General features: G+C 40.1%; 1 protein-coding gene across 1 annotated transcript in view; it reads left to right on the plus strand.

The window, feature by feature from the left end:
• C2CD3 (C2 domain containing 3 centriole elongation regulator) overlaps positions 1–24032 on the plus strand; it is a 125838-nt gene that overhangs the window by 76328 nt on the left and 25478 nt on the right. Inside the window, exons 24-29 of the mRNA XM_059930825.1 lie at positions 1141–1479; positions 12468–12606; positions 14938–15002; positions 15853–16058; positions 17466–17599; positions 22195–22356. Of these exons, the coding sequence (XP_059786808.1) occupies positions 1141–1479; positions 12468–12606; positions 14938–15002; positions 15853–16058; positions 17466–17599; positions 22195–22356 (1045 nt within the window). The remainder of the gene's footprint in view (positions 1–1140; positions 1480–12467; positions 12607–14937; positions 15003–15852; positions 16059–17465; positions 17600–22194; positions 22357–24032) is intronic.

The following is a 24032-nucleotide window of genomic DNA, read 5'->3' on the forward strand; positions in this document are numbered from 1 at the left end:
TTGACCTGAATTACAGAGGATTTAGGAGTAAGTCACGAAAAGGGGGAAAGAAGGGTTTTCTAAACGGGAACAGCGTGGGTGAAGGCACAGAGGCAGGAAGCAGTTTGATACGTTTTAGACGCCGTAAGTAATTTGGTACTGCTGGGTCACAGGATATATAGTTTGGGAGATGGGAGATGAAGCTAGACAGCTGGGCAGGAGTACTATGTTGAAGGCCTCTCCTAAGCAGGAGAGTTTGGACTTTTTTGTGAGAGCTATGGAAAGCTATTTTAATGGCTTCTGAAGAGAAGAGTGACACAGCTTTGCTTTCTAGATAAATAAGGCTGGCAACTATAGTACAGATTGAATTGGAGACGGCCAGACTAGACTCTTTACAAACGTCATATTTATTCATCTTGACATTCCTGTAAGGTTAGTTATTTCCCCCACTATACGGTTGAAGAAACTGAGTCACAACCCTATTTTAGCTCTGTTAGCCTTGTGCTCTGACCCTGTTGTTGAGCGGGTGACCCAAGCTAAAGAGGGAGAACTGAGCATCTGGGTGATCATCCCGGATTCTCTGGTTCTCTCTGGACCCAGCAGGTATAATTCTGGCTCTGTTGAGCACCTCATCAAATGCCGTGTGCCCTGTTTTATCTGGGCTGGCCTAGAGTCACTTCAAAGAGACTACAGAAAAAGTCCTCGAAGTGTGCAAGGCTCACTTGAACTAAAGTTCTTAAAGACAGGCTTTTAACTTCGCTCTGGTGGAACAAGTAGGTTTAGGAAACTGAATATAGATTTAGGGATCAGAACTCAAACACAAATACCTCTTTTTATTGAGGGATACCAAAGGCAGTATTCAACTTTTCAGATTGTCCATTCCCTCATACTTTTCCACTCCCACCAGCTTTTTATCCTCTTGCCTTGAAATCAGACCTCTCACTACTTTCCATTGTTGCAGGTAGTGATGGGCGGCGGGGGTGGGGGGGGCAGTAAAAACTCTCACAGTGTGTGTTAACTTCACAGTTTCTTTGCAAATTGGTATATTAGGGCCTGTAGCCCTGCCAAAGGAGAGAGGGCCACAAGCACCCTCAGAGAGCATCTCCAGGTTTAGAGAGTGTCCCTGCTTGCCTAGGCTTATCCTCCGTCATCCTCTTGCAGGTGTGTATCCTCTATTTGGACGAAATGCTTCCAACCTCTCAGGAGCTGCCTTGAGAGTTCATGTGGTTCTCTCCTCTCTTTCTTCACACCCTGGGCCCACTAATGAGCTGGACTCCATGGACTGCAGCAGCCACAGTGAGTCTGAGCAGCTCCCCAGAGGAAATGATGAGCTCCAGCTCTCTCCACCACATGACCACCAGAAGTCTCCGGCCTCCACCCAGGTCCCCTGCAGCAGCACCACAGCTGAAGTCTGCCTGGCCCAGGAGGGCCCTACTGCATTGGATGGAACTTTTGCAGTCAGTATCCTGGTAGAAAGAGCAATGCACTTGAGCTTGAAAGGTATGTTCTGCTCACTTATCCATAAACAGGTATCTGACTCCACAGGCTATGGTCCTGTCTTCACAAATCTTTCTAATCATGACAGGATCTGGAAGAATTGTTAATCATCTTAATCATAATTATATTTCTCAAGCCTAAAGGTTTAAGCCAAGTGAAAGCCTTTCTGAGGCCCTAAGTGGGCCTTGTCAGTTATCCTAAGTTTGCATATCATAAATTCCCCAGTCCAGAAACCTGAGTATCAACTTAGATACTTCTCTTTTCCTTCTCCACCATCAAATCATCAGATCCATTAAAATTGTTGTATCTCTTAAATTTCTCTTAGATCTCTACCTTCTTCTCCATTCCTTCCAACTCAGGCCCTCTTCATTATGTACCTAGGGCCAAGGGTTCTTAGCATTGGATCCATAAGCCCACAGGGATCCAAGGATTAAAGTCAGGGTAGGTGAACTTGGATAGGAAAATAATTACATCTTTATTTTTATTAATCTCTAACTAAAATTGAACATTTCCTCCAGTTGTGAGTGTAAGCAATAGACCCTAGTAATATTAACAGTACCTGTGATGTTGTCAACAATAGAAATCACAGGTATTTTCATATCACATTTTAGTTACTGCAGATATCTTGGAATATCATTTATACCTGTCATTACTTCAAAATTACAGTAGTTATTAAACCTACAGTTAGATCTTGTTATGCATTAATAAAACTATAGTGATTACTATGTCACTGTTTTTTAATGTTTTGATAACTTACGCCAATATAATTTCATTTCTTTGTAATCTTATGTATTTTACAATAAGAATTTAAAAAAAGAATATATATATATTAGAAGAGGCCCATAGACTTCACCAGACAGCCAAAGTAATCCATGGCACAAGGAACCCCTGCCTTACTTTTTATTCAGCCTTGTAATCTCTCCTAAAATTTTCCCTTTTGCCATCACCCTTCTCTTTCACCTGCTTAATTCCCACTCCTATCTCAAGACTCAGCTCAAACATCACCATTTATCAGAGTTTCTCTGACATAAAGGCTGCCTCCTGTTTGCTCTCCTAGCACTTTTGCCCTTTTTAATCATAGCATATATCACATGTACTAACATTGTTTGCATGATTTTCTTATCCACTAGGTAGGGGCTGTTTAAGAGCAAAGACCTTATCTCATTCATTTATTCATTCATTATTCATTCATTCAGCAACAAAACTTACGTCGTATTTGCTCTATGTGACCACTGTCCATGGTGCTGGGGATAATAAAGCAATGAACAAAACAGACAAAATAGTGCCCTTGTGGAGCTTACATTCTAGTAGGAATGTATTCAGCCCTGTATTTCCAATAAGTTGTGTGTGTTTGTGACTTTGAGCAAGTTACTGTCTCTCTGTATCTTGAATTTCTCATCTGTAAACGGCTGTGATTAACAGTTCTGAGATGTATGATGGTTCTGAGAGCCAGAAAACCATAGCTTTATGAGTCCAGAAGGTTTCAATATACATCTTCTGGTTTGGCCTCCCTACTTGGTTCCTATCAATTCTGTGTTGCCTCAGTTTTTCTGTGTATCCTTATTACTTTGGAACAGAAACAAAATTCATGCTCCTAGTAACTGTTGTCTGTCTTTCATTTCTATTTCTCCATATACACACTACCAACAGACATTACTTCCAGGATTATAAGCTTCTACAAAGACTCTGAGGTTCTCATCCTTCTCATAACCTTTGTGTGTCAGAGACCCTGAAACATTCTATCCCAGGACAAAGTCTTCCCCACATAGTCTTGCTGTGCTGTATTAGAGATACTGAGGTCCATACTGTATGAGTCACAAAGTTGGGAAACAGTTTTTGCTTTTTTACTGCCCTACCAAAGCAGCCCATTTGTGACAAGTCTGATTTGTAAAAACTGAATTTTTTAAAAAGAGAAAAATAATACATGAATGAATTTAAGGAAAGCACAAAAAAAGCTTTGATTTTTTGCAAGAACTGTTTTGGTTTTTTGTTTTTGCATTGAAAATAAAATTTAATGTGCAAAAATATGGTTATATTCCATTTTAGGGGTTGCCCCCATATTGCAAAAAGCAAATATACTTGTAACTTCTCAATTAGACAGAGTTACATTTTTAAAATACAGCTTGACAATTGACAATAGTTTATTGAGCATCTCCTTGTGCCAAATTTTATTCTCTTTTTTGTACATTAATTATCTCATTTAATCCTTACCACAGTGGGGTTATTTTATGAACAGATTACAGTACATACCCATTTTATGAATGAGGAAACTGAAGCTCAAAAAGGTAAAATGACTTGAGTTACACAGTTAATAAGCTCTACAGAGCTGGAATTTGAATCCAGCTGTGTCTGGACCTAAAACCCGTGCTCTTTCCTCTATACCATCCTGACTCTTAGGTATGAGATAAACTGTGTTTACCAGTTAGTCCTGTTTACTCTCTGTATTTAAAAAGGTGCTTATGTACTATACACCCAGTCCTGTGCTTATATTGCAAGAATGGTGGTTCAGTTCATCAAGTAGTAAATCTGTGCCAGGCCAGTGCCAGGTACAGAAAGTGCAGAGCAAATGACACATGGTTTCTGTCCTCCAAGAGCTGATAACCCAGATAAGGGGATTAGCAACTACATGATTATTGATGCATAAAGCAGAATGCTCTACGGACCAGAAGGATAAGTAGTACAATATCTAGTCTCTAGACATGCAGATGGCCAAGAAGCACATGAAAAGCTGCTGAACATCACTAATTATTAGAGAAGTGCAAATCAAAGCTACAATGTGGTATCACCTCACACCAGTTAGAATGGGCATCATCAGAAAATCTACAAACAAGAAATGCTGGAGAGGGTGTGAAGAAAAGGGAACCCTCTTGCACTGTTGGTGGGAATGTAAATTGATACAGCCACTACGGAGAACAGTATGGAGGTTCCTTAAAAAAACTAAAAATAGAATTACCATATGACCCAGCAATCCCACTACTGGGCATATACCCAGAGAAAACCATAATTCAAAAAGACAAACACACCCTAATGTTCATTGCAGCACTGTTTACAATAGCCAGGTCATGGAAGCAAACTAAATGCCCATCGACAAATGAATGGATAAAGAAGTTGTGGTACATATATACAATGGACTATTACTCAGCCATAAAAAGGAACGAAATTAGGTCATTTGTAGAGACGTGGATGGATCTAGAGACTGTCATACAGAGTGAAGTAAGTCAGAAAGAGAAAAACAAATATAGTATGTTAGCGCATGTATATGGAACCTAGAAAAATGGTACAGATGAACTGGTTTGCAGGGCAGAAATAGAGACACAGATGTAGAGAACAAACGTATGGACACCAAGGGGGGAAAGTGCTGGGGGGGATGGTGGTGGTGTGATGAATTGGGCGATTGGGATTGACATATATACACTAATATGTATAAAATAGATAACTAATAAGAACCTGCTGTATAAAAAATAAATAAAATTCAAAAAAAAAGAAACACACAAAAAATATATATCTAGTGTCTAGAGAGTTTAGAAACAGAGAAATCAGACATATCTAAGAAATCAGAACTTTTTAGAATGAATATGATTTCAGAAAGGTGGGAATGAAATTCCAGGTAGTTATCTCTACTTGAACGAACATATTGAAGTGGGAAAGTGTATGTTCTAGACCTACTTGGAGCAAACATGGGAAATTGTGGTGGCAATTGATCCTCTTTGGCTGAAATTCATCGTCATTACAAGGGATCTATAGAGAATCATGAAGATATAAATAAGAAAATTGCTGAACTGCAGCAAGGGCTCAACTAAAACTAATTGACACGGTTTTAGAGTGGCAGTGGACATACTGGTGGCACAATGCTTACTTTTTCCAGCAGTGCTTGGCTTCCTTTCCCTTCCAATCATAACATATGGCAAGCCATTCCCTGGGCCTTTGCTCATGCACCTTTCTTAGCCAGGATTCCTTTCTCCCTTCCCCAGTTACCAAATTCTCCCCAACATCCTGCACTTCCTCTTAGTCACCCTGTTCCAGCCACGCTGGCCTCTTTGCTTTTTCTTGAATGTATAGGCAGACTCCTGCTTGGGGCCTTTGAATCTGGTGTTCTCTCTGTGCCTGGAATATTCCCCACTCCTGGCCTGTCTTTACTGAAATCACCGGCTCAGCAAGACCTTCCTTGGTCACCCATCTAAAATTACAGCCTTTCTCCAACAATACCTGTCCCTCTTTCCTGCGTTATTTTTTCCTATGGCCTTTAAATAGTGTATTTTGTTTATTTTCTGTCTTTCTAGAAAAAGATAAGTCCTACAGAGACAGAAATTTTTTGTTTTATTTACTGCTAAATCCCCAACACCTAGAACTGTGTATGACACATAATAAGCAGTAAATATTTGTTAAATGAGGGAGCAGATGAATATGAGACCTTGCTCAAATGCCCTTTTTCTCCTTTTAATACGTTCTCTGATTTTATGCTTTGCCTCTCCTGCAGGAAAGTTGCTTATGTGGAATTTAGCAGAGGAGAAGTTGCAGGGATTAATAGATTCACTCAACAAATAGTTATTAGGGTTCCGCTATGTCTAATACAGGGTATAGGATCATGTCCTCTTACACAGAAGGTTTCTGTCACCTTTTCTCTATTCTCACTGCCTCCTTGCTTGTTCAGCCTTCAGAAACTTGGACTAATGGGGTAGCCCTTTCAATGATTGCTGTGAACAATATTCTCTTTCAATATCTTTTTCATTATACTACTGAGGTTATACTTATTAGTTTGTACTGAAAATGTTTCTTAATGTGTCTCTCCACTAGGCTGCCTGTTCCTTGGGGACAGGGGCTGTGTGTTTATTTCTGTGTCTCAACACATGGGTCTTCCTGATGCAACTAAGCAAGCATAATGTCCTCTTGTTTGTGAATATGATGCTCAACACCTCTCATATTTCTGGTATGAGTTACAAATCTGTAAATCACTTGTTATTTGGCCTCTTTCCATTTAGCCAGGGCAGATCAAGCTTCGGAGTGGACACTTTCAGAGGTCTCTTGTCTCCCAAGTCCTACCCTCGCAGTGATAGGCCCATATAGTCCTTCGCCCCGCAAATATTTGTGCTTCAGTCAGACCCTGTGTTGGGCCCTGAGTGTACAGACCGGCCCATCATCTCTCTGAAATTGCCTTCCCAATGATGATATAATAGAAAGACTTCTGGAATGGGAGTCAGAAGACTGGCTTCTGGCCCTAGCTAAGCCATTAACTTGCTTAGTGACTTTGGGCAAACCCAGTTCTCTTTTCCTCAGCTGTGAAATGTGATGGTCATATAAGATCATCTCTAAGATTCTCTTCACCTCTCATCTTCTAAGAATATGGTGCTGAGGGCAGCATATCCCACACTCTGTGAGTCAGCTATAAATTGCCAAGCTTTTGTGAAAACCATGTAGATGCTTCCTTAATATCCACGTTGGCTGTCCTCCTGCCTTCAACAGTGTTCTCTGTGTGTCTGTCCCTCTCACGCCTTAGAAGCTTCTTCCTTGAGGAAGGAAACGAATGATTCCTTAGTGCAAAGCTGCATGCAGAGGATTCACTAACAGCCCTGAATTATGCCTTAAACCTGAGGCAGCGTAGTCCCCACTGTGGTCCTGGTTCTGAAATACAAGAGTTTCTTGGGTACTTTTGTTAGAAAAAGCTCTAAGGAACCTTCAAGAATCAGCTTCAGTACTCATAAGACTTGTGTACTTACACTCAACATGACCGGTATCTCTAGCCCTGTCTTACAAATGAGGCAATCAAGGAACAGAAAGGTAAAGTGATTTGAGGTAATCTAAATTATACTCAGTGAAAATCAAAACCATCTTCAGTATCATCATCTTTTAGAGGCTCTCTTCCAACTACCCAGGCAGGGTTACGGGTCCTTCTGTGTCCCCACAGTCCCCCTGTGCTTTTGGCATAGTCTTTATCTTATTGTATTATAATTATCTGTGTGTCTGCCTCCAGATCAAGAATCAGATCTGACTCATCTGTGCAGGTGTGCCACAGAGCAGCTGTCAGTTAATGTTAGCTTAACAAAACTGAACTAGGTTTTTATTAACATACAAATTTGGGCATTGCTTGAGGGAAAGTTTCCATCTGTTCACTCCAGGCCAGAGGGAGAGCTTTTCTGTTAACCAGGTAGAATTAATTAGAACTATTGCAATGGAATATCCCTGGAATAGGAGTTAGGAAACCTGGCTGGATCTTCCAAATGCTAGTTTACCAGATGTGTGACAAGCAAGCCACTTTACCTCTCTGTTCCTTGGTTGCCTTATTTGTAAAATAGAGATAGAGACACCCATCTTGTGTGATTATCAAGGATGTCATCAGCACAAGTTTAGTGCTGATAAGAAAACTGTAAGCTGTAAATTGTTAAAAATAAGGGGTTGTTATTTTAATCTCATTGAAGCAATCATACGATTTTTTGATGCATAAAACTACTACTTTTCATACTTATGTAAAACACAGGAAATCCAGTGAAAACTCTTAAAGTGGTAAAGCTGGCTCATCTCAAGTCCTCTTAACTGCTCTCAATGTGTGTCCCAACCCAGTAGGAAGTATAGCAGTTTTCATCTCGGCTGCCTCCAAAAGTATATCAGAACTTGACCTTTTCCAGGAAGGTAAACAGGCCCAGCTAAATTTCCAACCACAAGGGGAGAGCCAGGGGAAACCTGATAGACCCAAGCAGATTTCTTTATCACCTGCCTCTTTGGCTGAAAGGAGTATTTCTGTTCAAGACTGAATAAGGAACACCTTTTTTCCAAAGTAAAAATAGTACTTCTCTTTCAGAGACTTTAGCAAATAGCAGCCTCAAAATTAACGAACCTTAAAAGGGGGGTTGAGGTATGAGAGAGAGATCTGAGCAGTATTGGTATATATCTAGAATCATAGAATTTTATCGTAGGAAGTAATTTGAGAGCACATGTTTCTGATGAAGAAACTTGATGCCCAGAGAGCCAGAATGAAGTACCCAAAATGTCACACTAAATCAGTGGCAGAGTACACCAGAACCGAGGGGTCCTATCTCTCAGAACTACAGTTGGTCTTCTCTGCTGATCTCTCTCAGAGCATTCGGCACGCACACAAGGCAGCTTCTCTCTCTTCTCCAACCCTGGCAATCATCTGTAGACAAAGGGCAGCAGGGAGTCTGCAAACCTTTAATAAGGGCCGTGGGCCTACTCTGTGCATTAGTTTAGTGAGGGAAACACAGACACACACAGATTATTGTAGGATACTATGGAAGCTGCCAGTATAGAGGCAGATTATCTGTCCCTAGCTGTGAGGATTTATGACATTCTATTGGAAGAAATCAGTTGAGAAGCTTGAGACCTATTAATACTAAGGAAAATGGGAGACAGAGAGAGAGAGGTGAGATTGAGAGAGATGGAAGCTGTGTCAGGGAGAGTCCAGTTACAGGAAACAACTCCCTCCAGCCATTTTATTTATTTATTTTTATAAATTTATTTATTTATTTATTTATTTATTTTTGGCTGTGTTCGGTCTTCATTGCTGCGCACAGGCTTTCTCTAGTTGCAGCGAAGGGGACTACTCTTTGTTGCAGTGCGCGGGCTTCTCATTGAGGTGGCTTCTCTTGTTGCGGAGCATGGGCTCTAGGTGTGCGGGCTTCAGTAGTTGTGGCACACAGGCTTAGTTGCTCCACAGCATGTGGGATCCTCCCGGACCAGGGCTTGAACCTGTGTCCGCTGCATTGGCAGTCAGATTCTTAACTACTGCGCCACCAGGGAAGCTCCACTCCAGCCATTTTAAACAGAGAGGAGTTTAATATAGATTATTAAGGTACTTCAAATTATTGGAAGGGCTCAAGGAGTGGGCTGTAGGCTAAGCTTTCAGGAGAGAACCAGTAGATCTTTTAAGTTTGAAATACGGTGCCAACACTGCAGTCCAGTGATCGGAAACGCTCATCAGCACTATTGACATCGGGCCTCTAGGGCCTCAGAGACCAAACCCTGGAGCAGAAAACTCAGTGTCATCCTTGCTAGTAGCAAAAGCAAAAGGGAAAGGAACATGTCCTCTGCCTCACGTCTGCCTTCCAGATCTGTTGTAATGGCATATAACAGACAGAGACCTCTTTGTATCCCTACTCTAGCACAAAAGAGTCTGTGACCCTTTCAGTCTCTACAATAAAGGAATACAATACAGTAAAAGTTAGTGGGGGTGGATGCTGAGCAAGTCAGTCCATGTAATACTGTTGAGTTTCACAAAAATAAAACTTTTTTAAGAAGATAGCTCACTAGATAAAGGTACTATTAGTGCTATTCTGTACATTTTACATTAGTAACGACAGGTGCTATATTATTGATTTCCATTAACTATTCTTTGCTTACTACCATTTTATTAGAATCATTTTTTCCTGCTCTTTCAAGAATATGCTTGTAAACTGGTTTTGCCAGGTTGTAGCCAATGGTTTTTTGTTTCATTTTGTTCCTCCTGTAGTTCTGTGTATCTTAGTGCTTCTCTGCCTCCTGGTTAAGCCTTTCTCCAAGTCCTGCTTTGTTGGCAACTCTTGCACATGCCTCAGCTCCCTCCTGCCTCGCAGCTATTACCAGCTCTCACTTCTAAGGCTAGCATTCCTCTTCCTCCTCTTCAGTTCTCTTTCCCAAGGCCTCGTTGCAAAATCTCCACTCCTTTGTCTCTGTTCATCACCCATTTTCTTTCTTTATTAATTATCCCCAGTAAGAGGGACTAAAAAGTAATGCCATCTGATCTGGTTGTTAGAAGTCACGAGATTAAATAACATGATGTAAATTTTTTACCAAGATTTGGAGGGGAAATATCATTTTTAGTTTAAACAAATAGGGCTATATTATGGAAGATAATGTAAAATCCTCATGAAATTTTAGATAAAATACAAGCCTGCTAATAGATGTCATGTGTGTTGTTGCTCTTTCAAGGCAACAAGAACCCCAATGCTCCAGATTTTAGTATTTACTTGTCTCTAAAAGTTGTTACTTTGGTGGGAAAATTTGAAAAGAATTGGTCTACTCTAATGGAAATTAAAACAGACTTGTGGTTGCCAAGGGGAAGGGGGGTGGGGGAGGGAAGGACTAGGAGTGTGGGATTAGCAGATGTAAACTATTATATGTAGGATGGATAAACAAGGTCCTACTGTAGAGCACAGGGGACTATATTCAATATCCTGTGATAAACCATCATGGAAAAAATATTTTTAAAAATGTCTGTGTGTGTATAACTGAGTCACTCTGCTATACAGCAGAGATTGCCACAACATTGTAAATCAACTATACTTTAATAAAAAATAAAATAAAATTTTTTTAAAAAAGCACTTAATAAAACTACAAAAAAAAAACCAAAAACTGGTCTACTCTAATGGAAATTCTTTTGGTTGAGGAAAACACAGCAAAGCAAAATTGCAGGCACTTCTGTTTCCCTAAAGAACGTTGAAGTTGGAGAGATCTAATGATGGGGGTATAACGTTCAGAGTTTCTGCCTAGAGAGTCAAGAGAGGCTTCTCAGAGTAGAAGGTGCTAGAGTCTGTCTTTTAAAGGCTACTTATTAAATGTTACACTGCTTGTGGAGGGGAGTAAAATCAGCATTCCTGAGTATAAACGTGTTCATCGGATTTTCTGTCCACAGGGACAGCCTGGGGTCTTTGGAAGAGTAGTTACTGAAAGGAGCAATCAGAGAAGGAGCAGGGTGGAGCCTCAAAGATTAACTTCACCTACAAAGTAAAGTGGTATTATGCACTTGGGGAAGCCTTGAGCTAATGAGGTAGAAAGAAGACAAACCATTTAGAATCCACATACAGAATTTGTTCCTCTGGATCACATAAATAATATTTAAGACATACTTATTTTCTTCTCTTCTCTTTCCTTCATCTGTAATCCTGAGTCATAGCATTTTAGAGCTGAAAGGGATCTTATGGAATGTATAGAGTCTACTACATTATATAGAATCTGTGTTATTCATCACTGTTGAAAAGAACTTTGTACTATGATGGAAATGTTCTATATTTTTACTGTCCAGTATGGTAGCCACTAGCCACATGTAGCTATTGAGTGCTTGAAATATAGCTAGTGTAACTAAGAAACAGAATTTTTAATCCTATTTAATCTTCACTAATTTAAAGTAAAATAGCCACCTGTGGTTAGTGGTTATCTTGTTGGACAGCTGAGTTAGACTATCTAGTATGTCATCCATCTTCATTTTACATTGTTTTAAGAGAAAATAAATGACTGAGTCTCCCACATTGGAAACCTGATCTTGTAAAATTAGCATCAGCACAGTACTCAGTGTTTTACATTCATTTAACTCTAGTGGAGGCAATACAGGCAATGGCTGAGAGCTTGGACTCTAGAGCCAGAATGCTTGAATTTGACTCTCAGTTTACCATTTAGTAAATGTGTGACCACTTAATAAGTGTTTGATCTCTCTGTACCCCAGTTTTTTCATCTATATAATGGGAATAATAATAATATCTTCCTCATAGGTTTGTTGTAATGATTAAATGAGTTAATACATGTATAGTTCTTAGAATAGTGCCTGGCACATAGTAAAGTGTTATATAAGTGTTACCCACTATATTATTTATTTTTAATCTTTACAACATCTGAGGAGGTGTAAGTATCATACGCCCCATTTGAGGAAGCGGTGGCCTAGATAGGCCTTGCCCAGGGTTACACAGAATGTGTATGGCAGAGCTAATCATTGATCATCTGACTTGTGAGTCCAGGCTCTTTGCAGTTCTGTCTTTTTTCTCTTAATCCAATATTTTCCATCATCCCACAGAGTACAAGGAGATGGGAGAAGTTGTTTCTTGCTGGGTAGTATTTATGAACTGAACCTTTAAAGGACAGTTTCAGTAGCAGACACAGGGAATAGCTCAAAGAAAGACCCAAAGGTAGGAGAGAGCTAAGAATGGTTCTTCTTGTACCTGCATAATGAAAGGCTTCCAACACATTCTTTTTGGTACCCTAAAGTATAGTCACTCCACTCTTTTCTATTTCAGGGAGCCCCTTGACACAGAGGAAAGTATCAATACCCAGTTGTTGTGTATCCTTCACAACAGCTGATGAGCCATCTCCTATCTACACCTCAGTGGTTGAAAACACAGATTCCCCCATCTGGAATTTTCAACAGCAGTCAAGGTTTGTATTTTATGATGTTCCATCAGCCTTCCAAAATCTGCTTTTTGTTCCAAGAGACAAACTCAGAGTGAGGAATGTAACAGACACAACAATATTGAGCAGAGTTGGAGAATGCTTTCCTTATCAAACAGTTATTTAATCCTAGTGCTTATGAATTCACAGCTAGTGGTGGTTTAAAGGTTTTGTTGTGGTGTTTTTTAACTCTGCTCAGTACAACTCAAAAATTATTCAGTGAAGACCTCTTATATGCTCTGCTCTGTTCTGGGCAGTGTGAATTAAAGATAATCGATTAAGACAGTCCCTGAAGACCCCTCAGCTAGGTGTGGAAGAATGTATACAAGCTATCTAGGTGAAGAAGGCAGAGAGGACTGATCTCAGGAAAGGCTGTGGATTATACATCCTTGGAAAAGATTTCTGTTGCAGTGGAAAGAGCCAGGGCTTGGAACTAGAGAGACTTGGCCTCATACCCCATCTCTGTCATTTACTAGCTGTGTGAACAAGTTACATAACATTTCTGAGCCTCAGATTCCTCATCTGTAAAGTGGAGGTAATTTTTACAGGGTTATTAGGAGGTCCAAATTACATGACATTTAGGGAAATTACCTCCTGGTACGTGGTAGGTACATAACAAATGACAGATCTTCTTTGGAAGCTCAAAAAAAGGGGGCGATGGAGTCCTTTCAACCATGTGGCAGTGCAGCTTGGAGGTCAGGGGCTGGTACAGAGGCCCACTGCTGTGGTACCGGGCTCTCCTCCCTTTTCTTCTGTTACCTGTTGCATTATCATTAAAAGTGGGATTCTATTACTAATTATTGTTACTATTATCTTTACACTGCATCACCTTTTACAAAGTTTAATTCTTGTCCACCAACACCAGCCATGCCACATGGTATCTGATCTGCTGTTTTCTCACAGTGTTTATGTACCTACTCGAGTCTCAGCAGTTGCTCACGTGTTCAGTGTTGTGAAATCTGAGTGGTTGACTTGAGTCAGGAGCTATAACTGCAATGATAACTCAGTACTGTCTATGGTGAGCTACTGGAAATTATAGATATTCTGGCCATAGTGGCCAGTACTGAAATATCAAATCTGCCTCAAAAGATAGGTGACCAGAGGGCTGAGCTTCTAAGTGAGGGTGATTTGTTCATTCAGAACCTAACTTTACTAACTTGTTAAAACAACATTAACAATCACCTCATTTCATCCCATTACTATACATTTGAGACTGTGGCCCAAGGAGGTTACATAGCCTGTTGGTAACAGAGGCAAGATTAGAAGAAAAATGAATGATGGTGCTGTTTGCAATTTCTTTATCACAAAATTGTTTCATTTGATCCTCCTAGAAACCTTGTAGGTAGATAATAATATCCCGTTTTAACAGGTAGGAAAAGCAGGGCTCAAAGAGACTGAGTGCTCAGGGTCACTCAGGTGATACTAGGAGAGCTAGACTTCAGAGGTGGATATTTTGACCCCCGGCTAGAATTCAAATCTCTGACACAGTATTTGTTCCAAGTTAGCACAGTGCCTCTCACTGGTCTTGAAGTCGGCTCTCTTTAGTTCCCCAGTGGAGTCTGGAGAAGGATATTAAGTCTCTTAGTTTTCTCTGGTTCTCCATCTTGCTCACCTGGAGCAAGGGTACCTGCTTTGTAGTTTAAAACTATATAATTCACTTCATATAAAATATATTAGAGGTGCTCAGTGAGTTCCACATTGACTTCTTTAACCTGGTAAGAAAGTTGGGTACTTTCTTATTTCGGTGCCTTGCCTCTGCACAGTGTGGCTCTGGAGTCAGGCAAACTAGGGTTCAAATCACAGCTCTGCCACTTACTGACTCTTATGTGACCTTGAAAAACTGACTTCACATCTTTGAGCCCAGCTTCATCATCTGTAAATCAAGGATAATAATGTCCATGTCATAGGTTTTTGTGCAGATTACATGTATAAGAAACACTTGGCACCATGGCTGGCCCAAGGTAGGTACTCAATAAACACTCTTTTTCCTCTCTTCTCACCATCTCCACGCACCACCACAAGGCATAAGAAGAATCCTTACCTGCTCCAATAAAACGGGGTAGGGGGGTAGGGGGAAGAATACTACATCACAGTTGCTTGTTTTTAGGTCTTGACAAGTTCCGAGCTACTTCACCTCTCTGAGCTTCCATTCCCTCCTTTTAACTGTGAAGATAAAAATATATCCTAGGAGATGATCATAAGCATGAAATTAAAATGTTAGAAAAGTGTTTTGCAACTATAAGATGTTCTTCAAGTCTAAGTTTAATACTAGAGGAGCTTCCTATGCAGTTAATTTATGGTGGTTGTTTTTCTTAATAGGCTATCAAAAGAGCTTCTTTTGGACCCACAACAAACTCTGGTCTTCAAAGTTTGGCATAAAGGAGGTATGAACTCTATATTACTTGGTTGTAAAAATAAGTTCACATCATGTTGACAATTTGCCAATCCTTTTCTTTTTTTAACCAAGTAAAACCACGGCACTGATGGTTCTGGGAACACATATGTATGTTAGGGGTAATCCCACAGATTACCCACTCTCTGTCATTAAGAGCGGCCTGAGGGAATTCCCTCGCGGTCCAGTGGTTAGGACTTCAGGTAGCTTTCACTGCTGTGGCCCAGGTTCAATTCCTGGTCAGGGAACTAAGATCCCACAAGCCGTGCAATGCGGCCAAAAAAAAACCCAAAAGATGAGCGGCCATAGCCCAAGCTCATTTTGCACCCTGTACTGGTTTTCTAGGGGGGTATTTGTCCTTTTTTGTGTGAATTATGTCTCTTTTGTTCTTAATTAAATATAATACAAGTGTATGTTATAGAAAATTTGGAAAATACAGACAAGTAAAAATAAGAAAATGTAAATCCCTCATAATTCCAAGGGTGATGGTCTTTCAAATGATTTATTTCAAGAGCCACTGCCCTAAGGAAAATCAGTGAGACGTGATAACATAAGGAAAAGAACAAGTGTTTTTTATGTTTAAGGGGTGTTTTCTAGTGGCCTGTATCAAGAGGACAGAACTCAACCCTGCCAGTTTTTCCCTACCATACAAAAGGGAATTTACAGTAGCTAGAAAGCAGGCTGTGGTTGCCAGTCTCTCATCCTCATTATCTGTCTTCTCTGTTGATTGTGGAATCACTGAACCTTCCCATCCTCTAAATCAGTTTCTCTGTGTGCCACCTCGAATCTCAGTGGCAGGACATGCCCAGCCACATTGCCCAGCTCTTCTCTTTCCCCCACAGATGAGGAGAGGGTGATTGGCTTTGCCTCAGTGGACCTCTCCCCGCTTCTCTCTGGCTTCCAGTTTGTCTGTGGCTGGTACAACATCACAGACTTCAGTGGAGAGTGCCAAGGGCAGATAAAAGTTGCCATCTCCCCTTTGGAGAGTTTGATGCACTTCAGAGAAGAAAGGCAAGCAAGACGTGGGATGGAGACCTCAGGATCACTGGTATGTATCCTGATTCACATCCTTAACCAGTAAGGGTTCTACTGAGCAAAACCTATAAGAAGATAATTTACATGTGTTTGGTACTTTCCAGCATACAGAATACATTTGTGTCTCATAATGACCTCATGACCTTTTTGGGGTGAAAATGTTCTGGAATTACATGGTGGTGATGGATGCATAATTCTGAATATACTGAAAACCACTGAATTGAACACTTCCAAAGGGTGAATTTTATAATACATGAATTAAATCTCAATTTTTAAATAAAGTAAGATTAGTTGCAGTGTGGAATCTGAAACCACATTGGATGAACTTTTTTAAAAAAAACTCTGTTACATTAAAATCATTGGTCTATTAAAAAAAAATTAAAAGAGAATGGGAAGAGGGGAATTGATGATAGTAAGTACAGACAACTCTTTCAGGGAGTTTAACTGTAAAGGAAAGGAGAATTTTCCAGACTGTCCCAGATAGGAGAGCTCTATCAAGGCAAACACTGTGTTTTACTCATCTGTCTGTCACGCATGCCTGGCCCAGGGTTTGGTAAAGTGGGCATCAGTAAATATCAAATGAATGAATGAGTGAATAAATGCATGCGTGAGAAAATGACAAAGAATTTAAATAGTCCCCATATAGGAGGGTCTTTTCTTTACATCAGCCCTGGTAATCATGAGACAAGAAATATCACAGCCAGATTATCCTCACATGTTAGGAAAATGTAAGATGTCCAGCCAGGAGTTCACAAACTAATGGAGGAAACAAGAGCATAAATAAAAATAAAGCAGCTTTTAAAAAGCAGTCTGAGGGCTTCCCTCGTGGCACAGCAGTTGGGAATCCGCCTGCCAGTGCAGGGGACACGGGTTCGATCCCTGGTCCAGGAAGATCCCACATGCCGTGGAGCAGCTAAGCTAAGTTGTGCACCACAACTACTGAGCATGAGCTGTAGAGCCCACGAACCACAACTACTGAACCCACAAGCCACAGCTACTGAGGCCTGCATGCCTAGAGCCCATGCTCCGCAACAAGAGAAGCCACTACAATGAGAAGCCCGCACACTGAAACGAAGAGTAGCCCCTGCTCGCCGCAAGTAGAGAAAGCCCATGCGCAGCAACGAAAACCCAATGCAGGCAAAAATTAATTAATTAATTAATTAATTAATTAAATGTTTTTTAAAAATTAAAAAAAGCAGTCTGATAATGTAGTCTGTAAAATGGGGATAATAATAGTACCTACCTCATAAGACTGTGATGTTTAAATGAGAAAATGCATGTACCTTGCTTAGTACAGTGTTCAATACATAGAAAATAATAAATTATATGCATACAATAAATTTTACAAATTTATTTATACTGCTTTTTTCCAAAAGGATTTGTGGCAACAAGTGTGCCATTTTTCTCTTTGCTTCTACAGATCCCAATATACAGTACATTTTCCTTCCCTGCCTCTGATATGTACGGTGCCTTCCCCGGCTGCATTGCAGGACAGACTCCAGAACAACTTGTTCACACCTCATCAAAGGAGGTTGATTTCTCCTCTCCTGGGAGGTGAGTGATTTCGTGATGATAGAAGGAAATGGGGTCAAGAGTGGAAGTGTGCAAACTAGCTTGTCATTTCTCTCTTTCCTTTATTAGAGGAAGAAATGAGAGACAGGGAAAGACAATTGACCTTCTTTCATAACCCCTGGGAACCCCAAGATCCTATGAAAACAGTTTTTATAAGATAGAAACTAGGGACTTCCCTGGTGGTCCAGTGGTTAAGAATCTGCCTTCCAATGCAGGGGACACAGGCTCGATCCGTGGTCGGGAAACTAAGATCCCACGTGCTGCAGAGCAGCTGAGCCTGTGCGCTGCAACTACAGAGCCCACGTGCTCTGGAGCCCGCACGCCACAACTAGAGAGCCTGCGTGCTGCAATGAAAGATCCACATGCTGCAAATAAGACCCATCGCAGCCAAAAATAAATAAATAAATTTTTTTTTTTAAAAAAAGGAAAGTTTTACTGCTATCAAAAGGGTAGCTTCAGTGCAAGGGACTCTTTTCTCTTTTCCTCAGAGGCCTTTAACCTTCATCCCTAAAATCAGTCATCAGCTGTGTGAGAAACATATCATGACCTTTCCCCTCCCAAACCTACATGCCAGGTTATTTTGTGAAAAGCAGTTGGCCCACCTTTATCACCTAGCCAACTGTGGATATGCATATGGATATCAGGGCTAGAGCATATTCCATCCTGTCAAAGGGTAGAATCTAAGACTAAGATTGCTTCTTTCCACCCCATTCCCCTCAGGCCCTAGCGTCATTTGGCATCCCCCTGCCTCCATCAGTCTTTTCCTTGTCTCTCTCTCCACCTCAGGGAGAAGGCAAGGGATCTTATACGAGATACTCCTACAGCAGCAGTTACTGAGTAGACCCTTTATTCCAAGAAAGATACTCTAATACTGCTTAGCCACTCAAAGACCCATTTCAGTGCTATGTAGCTTTCCTACCACATGAAGAGAGCCTCTGCCCTCTGCATAAAGGGAGCCCATGTGTATGTGAAATCCTAGATCCCAATATCTATTTTATAGGTGTTACGTTGACCATAGCCAATCAGTGAGACAAAGGAATCTCAGAATAATTATGCTGAGAGAGAGAATAATTATGCTGAGAGAGAGAAGCTAGACACAGAGTACATTGTATATGATTCCATTTATATAAAATTCTAGAAAATATGTACTAATCTATAGTGACAGAAAGAAAATCAGTGGTTGCCTAGGGATAACGCAGGATGAATGGAGAGGGAAAGAGGGAGGAATTACAAAGGACAGGGGGAAATTTTTAAGGGTGATGGATATGTTCATTATCTTAATGTGTGTGGTAATGGTTTCCTTAGAGGTACATATATGTCAAAATACATATTGTACACTTTAAATATGTGAAGTTTATTATATACTGGTTATACTTTAATAAAGCAGTGGTTCTCAAACATTTCCACTTCAGAACTCCCTTATACTCTTAAAAATTATTGATGACCTCAAAGAGGTTTGTTTCTGTAGGTTATAGCTATCAGTTTTTACCATATTAGAAATTTAAATGGAGACACTTTTTAATTTCTTACAATTTTTTTAAATTTTTATTTTTATTGAAGTATAGTTGATTTACAATATCATGTTAGTTTCAGGTGTACAGCACAGTAATTCAGTGATATATATATATATATATATATATATTCCTTTTCAGATTCTTTTCCCTTATAGGTTATTACAAAATTTTGAGTATAGTTCCCTGTGCTATACAGTAGGTCCTTGTTGGTTATCTTTTTTTTTTTTAATTTTTAAATTTTTTTGGCCATGCTGTGCAGCATGCAAGATCTTAGTCTCCCAACCAGGGATCAAACCTGTGCCCCCTGCATTGGAAGCACAGAGTCCTAACTGCTGGACCACCAGGGAATTCCCGGTTATCTGTTTTATATATAGTAGTGTGTATATGTTAATCCCAACTTTCTAACTTATCCCTCCCTGCAACCACCCCCAAACTGAGAAACTTTTAAAACATAATATACAAAATCAGTTGTGTTTCTGTACATCAGCAATGAATAATCCAAAATGAAATTGAAAAGATGATTCCATTTACAATAGCATCAAAGAAAATAAAATACTTAAGAATAAATTTAACCAAAAAAGTACAGAACTTGTTCTCTGAAAACTATAAACCATTGTTGAAATAAAGAAGTTCTAAATAATGGAAAGATATCCCATGTTCATGGATTGGAAGACTTAATATTGTTAATATCAGTTCCCCAAATTGATCTGTAGATTCAACATACTCCCTATATCACAGTCCCTGCTGGATTCCTTATGGAAATGGGCAAGCTAGTCCTAAAATTCATATGGAAATTTAAGGGACACAGAATAGGCAAAACAATCTTGAAAAGGAAGAAAAACATTCCCAATTTCAAAACTTACTACAAAGCTACAGTAAACAATGCAGTACTGGTATAAGGATAGAAATAAAGATCAATAGAATAGAATTGAGAGTCCAGAAATAAACCCATGTGCCAAGGATGCCAAGATGTCAAAGGTGCCAAGATGGTTTAATAGAATAGTCTTTTCAAGAAATGTGTTGGAACAACTGGATATCCGCAAGCAGAAGACTGAAGTGGGACCCCCTTCCTCAGACCATATACAGAACTAACTCCAAATGGGTCATATATCGAAATATAAGAGCTAAAACTATAAAAACTCTTAGAAGAAAACATAGTAAATTTTCTATAACCTTTGATTAGGCAATGATTCCTTAGATATGACACCAGAAGTAGAAGCAACAAAGGAAAAAATAAATTGGATTCATCAAAATTTAAAACTTTCCTTCTACAAACGATACCAAGAAAGTGAAAAGACAACCCACAGAATGTGAGAAAATATTTGCAAATCATAGATCTGATAAGAGACTTGTATCCAGAATATATAAAGAGTTCTTACAACTTAGTAATATAAAGCAAATAACTCAATTAAAAATAAGCAAATGATCTGAATAGATATATCTCTAAAGAAGATATACAAATGGCCAATAAGTGCATGAAAGGTGTTTGTCATTAGCCATCAGGGAAATATAAATGAAAACTATAATGACATACCACTTCACATCCACTAGGACGGCTGTAATCAAAAAGACAAATATCACAAGTGTTGGGGAGGATATGGAGAAATTGGAATCCTCATACATGGCTTGTGGGAATGTAGAATGGTGCAGCTGTTTTGGAAAACAGTCTGGTAGTTCCTTAAAAGGTTAAACATAGAAGAACCGTATGATCCAGTACTTTCACTCCTATGTATATACCCAAGAGAAATGAAAACATATGTCCACACAAAAACTTGTACATGATTGTTTGTAGCAGCATTATTCCTAATAACCAAAAAATAGAAACAACCCAAATGTCTATCAACTGGTAAGTAGATAAACAAAATGTGATATATCTATACAATGGAAAATTATTCAGCCATGAAAAGGAATGAAGTACTGATATATGCTACCACATAGATTAAGCTTGAAAACAGTATGCTAAATGGAAGAAGCTAGTCACAAAACATCACATATGTGTGATTCCATTAATATAAAATATCTGGATTAGGCAAATCTATAGAGACAGGAAGTGGATTAGCAGTTGCGTGGGGCTGGGAGGTTTGGGTGGAGGGTCAGGGGAGAGGAGGAAATACGGAGTAATGGCTGTTAGGTATAGGATTTCTTTTTAGAGTGATGAAAATATTCTAAAATTGATTGTGCTGATGGTTGCACAGCTCTGAATATATTAAAATCCATTGTATTGTACACTTTAAATGGGTGAATTATTTGTTATGTGAATTATATCTCAATGAAGCTGTTATTTAAAAAGAAGAAGGGACTTCCCTGGTTGTCCAGTGGTTAAGAATCCACCTTCCAATGCAGGGGACGCAGGTTTGATCCCTGGTTGGAGAACTAAGATCCCACATGCCGCGGGACAATTGAGCCCACACACCATGACTAGAGAGCCTATGTGCCACAACTACAGAGCCCATGCACTCTGGAGCCCACGCGTGCCGCAGCTAGAGAGAAGCCTGTGCACTGCAACAAAAGATCCTGCGTGCCACAACTAAGACCCAACTAAGCCAAAAATAAATAAATTAATTTTTTAAATAAATAAATAATTTAAAAAGTAAATTAGTTAATTAAAAAACAAAAAGAAGATGATTATTGCTGGGATCGAGTTCTTGAATACCATGCTAAGGAACTTGAAATTTGTTCTAAAGATAAAAAAAGAGAAGCCAAAGCTAGAAAGGAATGATAGTAATTGAATAGGTTAGTACATGTTGAATGCTTAGAACAGTGCTTGGCACATAATAAGGACTCCATAAATGTTGTTGTTATTGTTATTTCAGTTCTGTGTTTTTAAAAAATCACTGAGGCTATAATGTAGAGAATTTATAAAAGGGGAATGAATAAGACTGAAGACAGAATTATTCAGGAGATAATTATAATCCAAGCAATTGAGTCGATGAAGCCAGAACTGTGATAGTGGGGATGGATTTGCAGTACCATGTCAGGAGGGTGATTTGTTTGTTGTCACAAATTTATTGTTTGTTTTCTCATTGGTTGGGAATTTATTTTGCCCCCATTTATTCCTGATAGAAGCAGTACCACAAGAAGCAAGGCATCACGCCACGAAGAGCATGTGCAGAACATCCGCCGATTCCATGAATCCCTGCAGCAGGGAGAGGCAATCTTGCCAAGTGATGACAAACTGACCACATCACCCTTGTCCTCCCATACTTCCATTCTGACTTCTCTCAGGTGAGGCTCTCTGCTGAGTAAAGACACAGGGAACCATAGTGGAGCACAAGGTGAATGGGCAAAGGCAACCTGCAGTACTGCTTTCTATCAGCTACCACCGCTCCGGGATGTTTAGCAAGGGCTTTCGTGTATGTTAGCTTCGAAGTGGACCTGGAGCCTCACAGGATTCCTCACAGATGAATCTGTCTCAGCTTGGGGCCTTCCAGTCCTTCAGGGGGCTATATTTGTGGTCCACCTATAAATATAGAAACTTTAGATTGGTCATCAGACTTCATAATAACCACCCTCACATCTACTCTACAATTTACAAAGCCTGATCCTGCCTACTGTCTCACTGTCTTTATCCTCACAACCACCGGATTCTTCCAGACCAGCATCTGTCCTGTTAATGCTTCCCTGTCTCTTTCTTAGTTTAGTCAGCATCTGAGCCAGAAAAGCACTGTGAGAATTGAAAGGACCATTAGAGATCATTTGGATCAGCCCCTGGATTACCTAGTAAGAAGTGTGGTGCAGTGGAAAGGACTTGGCTCCAGAGTCAGATAGACTTGATTTCCAATCCTGGCTCTGCCATTCCCAGCAGAGGAGACAGCCATGTTGCCATTATAATTATAACCATGTATGATAAGAGTTCCAGGTTTCCTGGCCAAGGGTACATGAAGGAATGAGTAACATTCTAGGTTGGTCATGGAAAGATATAAAGAAGTCACATTTGAACTGGTCTTTAAAGGAACAAGTCAACAAATATGAAGGGCATTCTGTGCAGAAAAAAAATGTGCTAAGGCCCAGGAGCATGAAACAATAAGCCCAGTTTGGGGAGACACCAGCAGTGCAGTTAGGGTGAGGCTGAGCATAAGATGTAGGGAGCAGGGCAAGTTGTGTGGGAGTCAGTTCTCGAAGGGCCTTGAATGTCAGGCCAAGAGTTTGCACTTTTACAACAGTGATTCTCAAATGGAAAGTGATGGGGCCGGGAGGAAGAGAATGTGTAAAGTTTGAGGAAACAAATATAAAAAAGGATTTTACTTTTTTTTTTTTTTAATTAATTAATTTATTTATTTATTTTTGGCTGTGTTGGGTCTTCGTTTCTGTGCGAGGGCCTTCTCTAGTTGTGGCAAGTGGGGGCCACCCTTCATCGCGGTGCGCGGGCCTCTCACTGTCGCGGCCTCTCTTGTTGCGGAGCACAGGCTCCAGACGCACAGGCCCAGTAGTTGTGGCTCATGGGCCCAATTGCTCTGCGGCATGTGGGATCTTCCCGGACCAGGGCTCGAACCCGTGTGCCCTGCATTGGCAGGCAGATTCTCAACCACTGCGCCACCAGGGAAGCCCAAGGATTTTACTTTTTAAAAAAACTAATCTATTATTTGATTTCATAAAACAAGCTCAGAATGAAAGATTGGCAAAATCTTTTTTGGTGGGACATGGGTTAGAAAGGACTGAGCAGTCGTGCTATAGACGGGGAAATTGCTCAAACTTATAAGGAAGTAATATGTTCAGATTCTCATTTTAGGAAGATGCTGGAGATTGGAGGCTAAGTAAAACCATCAACAGTGTGGCTGCATTTTATTGGACCATTCACATGGCATACTTTAGCACCCACTGAGGAAGGAGAGAAAGAAACTCTCCTTCACCCTAGAGCAGTTTCTCTCAACCTCAGCACTGTTGACATTTGGGCCAGATAT

This window comes from Balaenoptera ricei, chromosome 8, assembly GCF_028023285.1.
Source record: "Balaenoptera ricei isolate mBalRic1 chromosome 8, mBalRic1.hap2, whole genome shotgun sequence".
Taxonomy (NCBI): domain Eukaryota; kingdom Metazoa; phylum Chordata; class Mammalia; order Artiodactyla; family Balaenopteridae; genus Balaenoptera; species Balaenoptera ricei.